The following is a 12,176-nucleotide window of genomic DNA, read 5'->3' on the forward strand; positions in this document are numbered from 1 at the left end:
AATCTTCCTTCCAGCCCCATAATCAGAGAATTTAGACATTAATCCATTTTTAGTAAGTGATTAGCTTTACATTAAGCTTTACATTAACTAGGTGAACCTGATCGGTGAAACGTCTTTATCCATTTCAGAACAAATGGAAGTATGAATTTGTTTTGAGTAGGATTTATATGCTGGATACCTACCATTTATCTTTGCAATTGTCTTGAGTAGGATTTATATGCTGGATACCTTCCATTTATCTTTGCAAAAGCCATATATATCAGAGTATGGGTTTTTGGCTTAAAAAATAATTTTTGAGGGGTTAACTGGGTAAAATTCAGGTTTCAGTGTAAAAACCTCCAGGTTTCATTTTTATAATTCCCATGCAGCCATATCTGTATGTCACATCTTCCTTGGTAATCAATCAATTATATTTATTGAGCCTTTATTGTGTACAGAGCACTCTACTAAGCGCTTGGGAGAATATAACACAACCATATGATAGACACATTCCAATATGCCTTTCTGGCAAGTGACCAAATGAATCCTGAGGGGAAGAGGGGATATTGTAACAACCACCGAGAAATGCAGGTAGTGCTAATGGTCGATTTATATTAGCAAAGCTTAAGACTTCATTCCTATGGTAGAGGCCAGAAGTGTTCTATAAAAGGAACTCCAAAGTGACTTTGAAAGAACCAGCTACCAAATAATTTGTTGGTTATGGTATTTAAGTGCTTACTATGTGTCAAGCACCATTCTAAGCACTGGGGGAGACACAAGTTAATCCTGGTGGACACAATCCCTGCCCCACGTGGGCTCATAGTCTAAATAAGAGGGAGACTAGGGATTGGATCCCATCTTTACAATTGGGCAGCCTCTTGACTCCTTCCCCTCCCCCTCTGAACTAAGTTCTTACTCTGGGCTAATATTTAAATGAATATATTGACATGCATAATTATGTATAGTGTAAATATATGAAATATGTAATGAAATGGTATTTAAATGAAATACAATTGTGCCAGTGGGTAAGGGTCGCTTTGCCATTTGAAAATGAAATGCTTTCCTAAAACTGTGTGTGCCAAAACCTTTTATAAACTGTAAATGGTTTTCAGAAAAAAAAAAAAACCCACACTAATTATGGCTATGTATGTTTTCAGCTTGCCCAGAAAATGGGATTTCCTGCCAACCTTGTGGATCCAGCAGCAGAAAACATGATCAAGCTGTATAACCTCTTTCTGAAATATGATGCCACTATGGTAGAAATAAACCCAATGGTAGAAGATGCAGATGGAGTTGGTAAGTTTTCTTTCCCTTGAGAGGGATCTAAAATTCTGCACTGTCAATTTGAATTAAAGAAGAAAATTTCGTAATGTAGGATTGGGTCTTTGGCAGGTCTTTTTTGGGCAGAGCATGTTACCCAATACTGGAATCCTGATAATATTATTCTTAGCCACATACAGGAGGAAGATTAGCTTGTCACTTCAGTTGACAGAGTAATTGCTAAATTCTGTCTAACTTAGGTGCTTGGTGGTGAATGGAATATGGAATCATCATGTCTTCTCAATGCAGTGTTTTCTCTACAGTTTCTTATGTTCTCGCCTAAATTTTTCTTAAAATGTGGTTTTAAAATACCCCGAGTACTGAAATTTGTGTAAAATAACATGTTTTATTTCAATAGTACCCAATAATGAATCTCTTTGGGCTTCTAATTCTCTTCAACATTTATGGGGCCTCTTTCATCATAGCACCAAAATTAGATTTGACCTTTATGCTGAAGTCTGTTTCTGGTAGTATGGTAATGATGCCTAAATTCTGTCACAGTAGAGTAGCTTGTAAACCTTGAAAGAGTCATTTAATTTTCTGTGTTCATTTTAAAAATCTGAAGGCCCTGTTGCAGAAGAGTAGGTGACCAGTAATTATATAAAAATGCCTATTTAGTAGGATTGCATTAACATTTCTCACACCATTCCTTATAGGTTATTCATTATCAGTACTGAACTTTTCTTACAGAAAAAGTGCTTTGCACATAGTAAGCGCTTAACAAATGCCATCATTATTATTAAGTGCAATGAAAATTAGAGGTACTTCCTAATTGTCTTAAGGTACTGTCAGTTATTTTCCCATTCTAGCTGCATTTTGAAAAGAAAAACTGGATATGTTTGAAATCAGGCCTGAGGTTTGTTTTTTGCTTTTTTTTAGTTTTCCAAGAAAGGGATCATCTAGGACATTTTATATTTAAAAGGAGGAAAAGTCAAGAACATATGGGCAAAAGTGACATTCTCAAGACCCTAGTGATGATTCTTATGTATTTACAGCATCTTTATCTGTGGAGTTCAGCGGAGTTGAACTTTTAACCAGGGTTTCTCTTTGTGTGTGTTTGAGATTCAGCAGCACAGGTGGCTGCGTTTGAGAATCACCCGGTAGCAGAGGTGGCCACACTGTATGTCCACCCCCAAGATATCCCATTAGCTCTTTGTAGGGCAATAGTAGGTCCCTGGATGTGGTTACTCTTCCTTTGCCTGGGTTCCCACATCCATGGGGACATCACGTGCATGCCCCCCCCACCCCCCAAAAAAAAAAATCTTCCTAAGAACAGAAGATGTGTGAGGCCACACTGCATCCAGATTCAGTGGTGGAAGCAGGTAGATAGTAATGGGAGCAGTAGCTGAGGGAATTGGGGACATGTCCTGGTGCCTGGAGTGTTGCTTTGGTATCTCCCCAAGGATTTGAATTTGAGGTGAATTTGAGCCTGATTTGGTTTTCAGCCATGTTCTGTGACCTTAGTGAAACTGCGTAAGCATGGATATGGTGAAGGTGGCAGTGCAGTTTCTTCTCCTCCTCCCCAGCCACTCCCCAACCACACATCAGAGTTCTCTGGACTTAGATTTAGTGAGGGACAGGGGAGAGTGGAACTGTGGCTGTGGGTTCTAGGTGATTTTTTTAAAATTTTAAATGTACTTCAATCCATTTCTCCCTCATGACCCCTCACCAAGAGCCCTTTCCCCAGTCATTCCCGGGGAAACAAGAGGATCATCTTCAGCTGTTTACAGTTCCTTAGCCTATGTGAGCTGGAAGCAAGAAGACCATCATTATCCAGTGCTCCCTGCTTTTTAAGCCTCTTTTCAGTCAAAGACCTGATCCACAACAACAAGAAGGGGGCTACTCTCCCTGGACAAGTGTGTCTTAAAGGAAAGACACAGAAAGAAGGGCAGCCCTAATTTAAAGAGGGGGCAGCCTTTTCCCTCCCCCCAGAAATGTTCCTCTCGTCGGGCTGCTCCGCTCACTTTCACCCTCACTCAGTCCAGTGTCTCTCACCGTCTTCCCGCTCCTCCAGGCTCCTATCTGCTGGCAGAGGCAGTGGAGCTGTTTGGGAGGCTGCCAGCCAATTTGAAGGCTCCACAGCATCTCTTTTTAAATTCAGCAGTCTCCCGGAAAATTCAGTCTCGTCTAACCACTGTCACAACTTTAACGCCCCAAACTCACAAATCCCAGGGGGGATTTGCCCATGAATAGATTTGTCAATTAAAAATTTTTTTTAAAAAAGAGCTGTAAAGAATTTGGTAGTGTGGAGGTGCACAGTGTCCATTTCTGCTGCAGTAGAGAGAGACTGTTGCTTCTGATTTTTGGTACTGGTTCAGTTGCCCAGACAAGTTAGTTTGCTATGTGTGTCGGAAATGAGAACTGACCAGTAGTTAAATAGTTGCCCCGGAAGTGTTCGCTAAGGTTTCATTATCCATTTTTGCAGTAGTTGTGGCCCATTGAACATTAATCAAGAGCTTTGGGTGAGGCTGGGAGGTGTGCAAGCTAAATAACATTACAGGAGTAGTATTGGGAAAGGGGTTTGTACTCTAGGAAAAGGGAGAAAATTGCTGAGATTACAGCGTGTACCTATGTGGATTCTGCCTGTGTTCTCAGAATGCTCTTTCTTCTCTACTCCTCTCTTAGGGTTTTCTTTAATTAACTTACTTTGTAGATGGTGGAAAAGGAATGTATTTTATTTGTTGTGCCTTGGTTCCTGTTTTGAGGTTCCAGGTACTGGGTATTCTATAAAGATACTGTGGTACCTCCCTGTTGGTCTTATCTCCCTGATTTGTGTTTGTGTTTTTTGTTTTTTTTTTTTTAACTTAGCACATACATCCAGGGAGGCAGGATGGTGACTTGCACAAAGCTTTGCAACTAATCAGTCAATCAGTTGTATTTATTGAGTGCTTACTATGTGCAGAGCATTGTTCTAAGTGCTTGGGGGAGTACAATACAACAGAATTAGTAGACACTGTCCCTGCCCGTAATGAGCTTACAGCCTAGATGGGGAGACAGATGTTAATATGAATAAATAATTTATAATAATTTCAGGATATGTACATGAGTGGTGTGGGGCTGGATGTGGCGAATATCAAGTGTCCGAATGTCACAGATCCGAGTGCATAGATGAAGCAGAAGGGAGAGCATGCCGGGAAAAAGAGGCCCTAGTCAAGGAAGGCCTCATGGAAAAGATGTGACCTTAATTGTGCTTGGAAGGTTGAGAGAGTGGTGGTCTGCTGTGTGGAGGGGGAGGGAGTTCTAGGGTAAGGGGTAGATGTGGGAAAGGGATCGGTGACGAGATAGACAAGATTGGGCCACAGTATGTAGACAAACTAGAAGAGCAGTCTGCTCAGGCTGGGCTGTAGTAGGAGATCAGTGAGGTGAAGTAGGATGGGGTAAGCTGATTGGATGCTTTAAAGCTGATGGTGAGGAGTTTGATGAGGAGGTGGATGGGAGGTTTTTAAGGAGTAGACATGGATTGAACGTTTTTGTTAGATGAGAGTAGAATATGGATTAGAGTATGGAGAGACAGGCTGGGAAGTCAGTGAGGAGGCAGATGCGGCAGTCAGGGTGGGCTAGGAAAAGTGTTTGGATCAGCACGGTAGCCATTTGGAAGGAAAGGAAAGGGCATATTGTAGCAATGTTGTGAAGGTAAAACCGAAAGGATTTAATGACAGATTGAGTATGTGGATGGAGTGAGAGAGGTGAGTCAAGGACAATGCCAAGGTTACGGGCTTGTGAGATAGGGAGGATAGTGGTGTTGTCTTCAGTGATGGGGAGGACGGGGTTTGGGTCGGAAAGTAAGTTCAGTTTTGGACATGTTTGCAATTCAAGGTGTCGACAGGACATCCAGGTAGGTATGTCCTGAAGGCAGGAGGAAATGTGAGATTTAGGGAAGGAGAGCCGTCAGGGCTGGAGACATAGCTCTGGGAATCTGCTTAGCAGCCACCAGACTGCCAAGGACCGTAAATATATAGCAAGTCTAATGTCACATCAAAAGATGGGGCGGAATGGTGGCCGGGGGAGGGCCTCTGTGGAATTTTTTGGCCTTGGCCTTGAGCTCTAGCCCTTGCATTTGGAATTGCATCCTTTATTCACTCCTTCCTCAGTCCCACGGCACTTATGTAAATATCTGTAATTTATATTAATAGCCGTCTCCCCCTCTAGACTGTAAGGTCATTGTGGGCTGGGAATGTGCCTAGCAACTCTGTTATAGTGTACTCTCCCAAGTCCTTTGTTTAGAGCGTTGCACACATTAAGTGCTCAATAGATGCAGTTGATTGTTAGCCCCAAAGTGTTTCCAAGCAGCCCCAGCATCCATTCTGGGGGAGGTTGGGGACATAATTAGTGGCCGGGTCTCTGTACTTGAAGATCCCAGCTAATATCATGAAAAGTTGGCAGGAGTCTGAGAGTTGCCGTCAGAGCCACCCTCGTTAGACAGAGGTGGCTGGATATGGCAGGCCTGCCACAGGGATCTGATTGAACCTGCCCAAACTACTCAGTGAATAATCTGAATCGAGTGATCCTACTCGCAGGCAAGCAGGTTTTCCCTTGCTCCCCTGCAGCGCTTGACTCTGTAATCTGGCCCGAGGCAGACTGAAACCCTGCCTCCCGCTGGAGCTGGGCCTGCAAGGGACAAGGGGAAGACTAAGCTTCACTTTTTAAAAGATTTCTTTGACTTTGCTTCCTCTGTACTTTGATCTTGTCACTGAGTTTTAGTGTTTGGACACAGTCTATCCTGAGAAGTTCCACCATCCTCTGAATCATTAAGGAAAGTTGAAAAAGAAAAATGGATTCAAATAATGAACTTTTTGGTGTCTTATTCGCCCTTTTCTAGGGCATTGCATCAATAATTACACTTTTTGTTTGTCTCTCACTTTCTGATCCATACGATGGCATGTGTTTGTTCGCATTATTTTGACTAAGAATATTTCTTAATTTATGTACTAGGAAAAATTGGGGAGTACAGATTTGTTTGATTATTTTCTCCTGGGTGTTCTTATCCATAGGCTTTTTCAACTTGATCCTGAAACATAACCATTAAAAGAGTGGATTTTTTAATCTGTTATTCCCTATTCTCCATCCAAATCCTACCCCAAACTATTCCATGTTCAAAAATTTGAAATAAATAAGCACTTGCATCATACATGATGAACATTCCCTGTAATCGCTTGGCGTAAATCATTAAAGTGGAGGCTGTGCATTATGTGTGTGTTTCAGATACTTCCAACCTTAAAAATATGTGGTCTACAGCTTGTTCTTTAGTGTTTACTTCTTAGCAAAGGTGGCAGAACTTGAGATTCATAATGTTCTGTCTTCCTGCTTTATTCGTTTCGCAAGTTTTCCAGGTGTATTCACTGAGGTCTTTATTTCTCTTCACTCCTGTAGTTAGTATCTTATTGATTTGCTCTTCTCCTTTGTGAATACCTAATCCTTTTTGTTGATACCTGTTTCCTTAATAACCTTGTGGGAAACAAATAATTATTTTTTCCTTTAACTTTCCAACATGATTAAAAATAAAGCCTATGGCTTTTGTACAGGTATTAGTTTTTTGTTTTCAGGCTAAGAGATTTTTTTGGTATTCTTTGTTCATCTTTTCAGCTTTTGTAGCCAGTTTCATACTGCTATTTGTTTAATTTTAATGGATGTAGTTCTCTACTTTTAAAAGTGAAGCCGTCCCCCCTCATGGGGGTTCTTGTTCTCTTCCATCTGGTTGAGTTGTATTGTTCTCATAGGAAATGAAGTGAACAAGTTCCCCCCAGCCTCTTTGATGACATCCAGGCTTTTAATATTTTAAGTTTTGCTTCTATTCACAGCACAATGACTTACTATGTGGAAGTGATAGAAGAGCTATTAACTTTTTAGGCTGCTTGTTAACTGCACTAGTAAGCCTTCAGAATGGCCAACAGTAAGAGGAGAAGGTTTAAGAGGGAAGATGGAAAGACTCAGCTTTTGACATCCCCAGGACCGGATGGCCAACACCGCCTAGGCCCCCTGCCTTGGCCTGTTTTTCATTGTTAATGATAATAGTGATCAATCAGTCAGTCGTATTTGTTGAGCGCTTACTGTGTGCAGAGTATATATATATATGCATATTTATATATGTATATATATATATATATATACACACACACATACCTCCTTCGCTCCCTCATCTTACCTCCTTCCCTCCCCCACAGCACCTGTAGATATGGATATATGTTTGTACATATTTAGTACTCTACCTATTTATTTATTTATTTTACTTGTACATGTCTAGTCTATTTTATTTTGTTAGTATGTTTGGTTTTGTTCTCTGTCTCCCCCTTTTAGACTGTGAGCCCACTGTTGGGTAGGGACTGTCTCTATATGTTGCCAACGTGTACTTCCCAAGCGCTTAGTACAGTGCTCTGCACACAGTAAGTGCTCAATAAATACGATTGATGATGATGATGATGATACAGAAGTTAATGAGTCACGTAGGTGGAGCTTTCCCAGAGGTAGAAGAAATTATGAGACTGGAAAGCAGGTGAGAGTGCAGGTCTGGAGATAAGAATTTGGGAGTCATCCACAAATTGATGATAGGTGGAATCATGTGAGCGGATCAGCTCCCTGAGAAAATAGTGAAGACTGAGAAGAGGACTTTGAACTGAGCCTTTTTGAGCACCCACAGTTGCTGTGAAGAGAGGAAGAGAAAAAAATTGAGTAATCAAGGAGTGAAGAAGTGAACCTGGAGAGTATTGGCATGGTAAAGCAAAGCTGGAGAGACTTTACAGACAGAGGTAGTCTGTAGTGTCAGAAGCAGAATAAGCGTTCATTAGATTGTTCCGAAAGGAGACCTGTGGAAACCTTGGGGAGAGTGGTCTCAGTATAGTGGAAGGCAAACTTCAGATTACAGGGTTCAAGAAGAGTTGGTATAAAAGTAGAGGCAGCAGGTATGTACAGCCCTGACATCAGCACATGGTAATAATAATAATAACAGTAATATAATAATAATAATAATAATAATAGTTGTGGTATTTGTTAAGCTCTTGCTATGTCCCAGCGCTGTACTGAGCACTTGGGCAGATATAAGGTAATCAGGTCCCACATGGGACTCACAGTCTAGGCAGAACAGGTATTGAATTCCCATTTTGCAGATGAGGAGACTGAAGCCCAGAGAAATTAAGTGACTTGCCCAAGGTCACAAAGCAGTCAAATGGTGGAACTAGGATTAGAACCCAGGTCCTCCGACTCCCAGGCCTGTTTTCTTTCCACTAGGCCATGCAGCATATCTGTGTGATTGCTGCATTTCAGGCTTCCATGCCCTTGTCTCCCCAAAGCCACTGCCTTTCAGGGGGAGGCTGGGTGTCTTTGAGTAGGTCACACAATCCAGGTAGGATGGCAAGGTAGAGGGGGCAGGAGAAATGCAGGACTGAATGCCAGCAGCTCCAGACAGCAGTTGTCAATTAGGGGGGCTAGTCACAATCATCCTCATTATTACAGCATTTGTGCATCACACTTGGGAATACAGTGGGAGGGAGAGATGCAGTCTTTGCCCTCAGGAGCTTTCATTCATTCATTCATTCATTCATTCAATTGTATTTATTGAGCACTTACTGTGTGCCGAGCAATGGACTAAGTGCTTGGGAAGTACAAGTTGGCAACATAGAGATGGTCCCTACCCAGCAGCAGGTTCACAGTCTAGAAGGGGGTCTAATGAGATGTGCAGGAGAATACAGAAATAGGCCTTAAATTTTCAGTTCTCACTTACTGAATTGCCAGGCAAAATTCAAGTAACAAATCCCTATAGGGCTGATGGACTAACAAAATACCTGGATGACTTTAGATTTGGGCAGTTTTTTTCAATTTGCCATTAGATAAGCCCTGTGTAGACCTGATCATTTTGTGAATTCTGTCTGGCTTCTAAATGCCCAAGACACTAAATAAAGCTAATATTAGCAAGTGTCACCCCATGAAGAAAATCACTAGGTCCCAGTAGCCCCAGAACAAGCCCCACTGGGGGATGGAAGGGACAGAGTGCATTTCCGGGTGGGCTGACTTGACTCTCGCATCTTAGATTTCTGAAAGAAAAATAAATGAGGCAATCTACTCCCAGTCTCACCCTAATCCCCAAGCACTTCTGAGGTAATTCAAATCAATAGCACTTAAGTTGAATGCTCTAACTTTTTTTTTATATATCTAGCAAATTTAACAGATTCACAACTTCTCCCCTTAGTTTATATTTAACCGGAAAAATCAGTTCCCAAACACATTCTTGATGGGCAGACTGGGTAGGCAGAACTTGCCGATTTGTTTTTCACACACAGTTATTGTGAACTTCTGTTGTTGATGAAGTCTGCTGCTATAAACACCGGACAAGCCCCAGTCTAGTCATGAAGGCTTTTGGGTCGAGAATCTGTGCAAAAGCATTGGATAGTGGTTTGTGCCGTGCCACTTGGACTTGTCTAATCTCCATTATTTGTGCTCCTGCTGGGCTAGTAGGCACAACGATAGGAAGGTGGGCAGAGATGCAGCACGCTGTGAAGTGCACACGCAGATTTTAAGTTCGAAACCCATTTTCAGCCAGTGATGCTGTGCCGGAGCTCCTTAGACCAAAAGGCTACTGCCAAGCTACCCACCTCGGTAGCCACTGCAGTCATCACCACTGTATTGGCCAGCTGTTTTCAGGTTCCCTGGTAAAATGAAAATTGGCCTTCATTGAGAGTAAAGTGAGAGCAAACCACGAACGCCGGAACATGTGTCAACTAGGTAATAGGAGACTGATAACCAAGAGCAGAGGGAGCAGGTAGGATGACAAAGTGGAAATGTACAAATACCCTACTGAAGTTGCATCTGTCAGTTCTTCTGCAGCTTTGTGAAATTATTAACAAAAATAAGGTGGAGCAATTTGGAGAATCTCTTACAGACAGACCAGTAACATAGCAGTAGGGGTGGTAAACAGTGGAGCCTCTTGAGTGGGTTTAATTTGCCTCGTAGCTGAAAATATGGACACTCTGCCCGCTCATCCTCCCAACCAGTGCTTGACTGAGGTATCATGGTGGCAGCGTCACTTGTCTGTGCAATGCAACGAAAGACATTTTGAGTTACTGAAGGTGAATATATTGGGCAAGGGGCAGGACCGACTTCAACCACCTGGGAGGGGCACGTTTGGGGGTTTTAGAGCTACTGTAGTTGGGTATAATTGGTGTAATGGAGTTTGGGAGAAATCCTTTAGGTACTTCAGTGGAAGTCAGTTCTTTTAATAACAGATTATGAAGCCATTTTAAGCTCTGGAAATGAGTATGTGCTCATGTGACCTGTGTCAAAAAATGCAGTGAGTTCTGCCTCTATTATGTTTTTATTGGAATTTGAGCTTAAAGTCTGGATTCTTGTTTATGTTTTTTTAGCCTAGAGATCATCAATCAGTGGTATTTATTGAGTACTTGCTGTGTGTGGAGCATGGTACTAGGTATTAAATGCTATGTACAGAGCACTGTACTAAACAGTGGGAGAGAGTGCAGCAGTGGGAATTAGACATTATCCCTGTCCCTGAACACGTAAGGTGATCATGGCCAGAAGGATGTGAGAGGTAGCAGTGGTACAGGTAACGGAGACTGCAAGACTGGTGAAAACTTTGGAGGCAAGTGAAGATATTGGCTGGTGGGTTTTTTTGTTTGTTATTTCTTTTTAATCACTTGGGGATGCATTCTGTGTACGTTCTTCTGTTTACCCAGATAAAAGCACTTGGCCTCCAATTTTAACCCCTGTGATGTTTGGAAAAAATAGAGTGATATAGTGAAATATTTGTTTCAGTTCAGATAGCCAACAAGTATTTACTTTTCCAATGAGCCACACCAGAGCTATTGGTTGTTACCTGGCAATCAGGGCATTTGTCTTGGCTCTCTGAGCCAAGCTCTCCTGACTTTTCATTCACGTGGGAGAGAAGCTTGCAATTTGAAAGAGTCAGGCCAGATTACAGAGTGAATTGGCAAGCAACCAATAGCCACTGGGTGGCTCTTCCTAACCCAATTATATGACTATAGCAGGGCATAAATAAGATTTATTTTGTTAATGATGAACAAAAATCAGCGTCTTTCCCCCTCCCGTCCCCTTTTTTTTCTCTAAATGGCATTTGTTAAGCGCTTTCTCTGTGCCAGACACTGTACTAAGTGCTGGGGTAGGTACAAACTAATCAGGTGTGACATAGTCCATGTCCCACATGGGGCTCACAGTCTTAATCCCCATTTTACAGATGAGGCAACAGAGGCACTGAGAAGTTAAGTGCCTTGCTGCTTGGGCAAGCAGCGTGGCTTAGTGGAAAGAGCACGGGCCTGGGACTCTCACTGTGCCACGATCTCGCCCGTCCCACCGTCGACCCCTGGCCCACGTCCTACCTCTGTCCTGGAATGCTCTCCCTCCTCAAATCCGCCAAAAGATCACTCTTCCCCCCCTTCAAAGCCCTACTGAAGGCTCACTTCCTCCAAGAGGCCTTCCCAGACTAAGCCTCCCTTTTCCTCAGCTCCCCCTCCCATCCGCATCACCTCAGCTCACTCCCTTTGCTCTCCCCCCTCTCCCTACCACACAGCACTTAAGCATTCATGTATATATGTATAATTCTATGTATTTATTTTGATGCCTGTATACTTGTTTTGATGTGTATGCATCTATAATTTTATTTATTTATATTGATGCCTGTTTACTTGTTTTATGTCTATCTTCCCCCTTCTAGACTGTAAGCCCTGTGTGGGCAGGGATTGTGTCTCTCAGTTGCTGAATTGTAGTTTCTAAACGCTTAGTACAGTGCTCTGCACACAGTAAGTGCTCAATAAATACAGTCGAATGAATGAATGAGTCAGAGGTCATGGGTTCTAATCCCGGCTCTGCCGCTTGTCAGCTGTGTGACCTTGGGCAAGTCACTTAACTTCTCTGGGCCT

General features: G+C 42.4%; 1 protein-coding gene across 1 annotated transcript in view; it reads left to right on the forward strand.

Moving 5' to 3' along the window:
* The window catches only part of SUCLA2 (succinate-CoA ligase ADP-forming subunit beta), a 34,564-nt gene that overhangs the window by 15,568 nt on the left and 6,820 nt on the right, over nucleotides 1-12,176 (forward strand). The window contains exon 6 of the mRNA XM_038762056.1: nucleotides 1,137-1,275. Coding sequence (XP_038617984.1) covers nucleotides 1,137-1,275 — 139 coding nt within the window. The remainder of the gene's footprint in view (nucleotides 1-1,136; nucleotides 1,276-12,176) is intronic.

The sequence above is a fragment of the Tachyglossus aculeatus genome, chromosome 20 (genome assembly GCF_015852505.1).
Source record: "Tachyglossus aculeatus isolate mTacAcu1 chromosome 20, mTacAcu1.pri, whole genome shotgun sequence".
Lineage (NCBI taxonomy): Eukaryota > Metazoa > Chordata > Mammalia > Monotremata > Tachyglossidae > Tachyglossus > Tachyglossus aculeatus.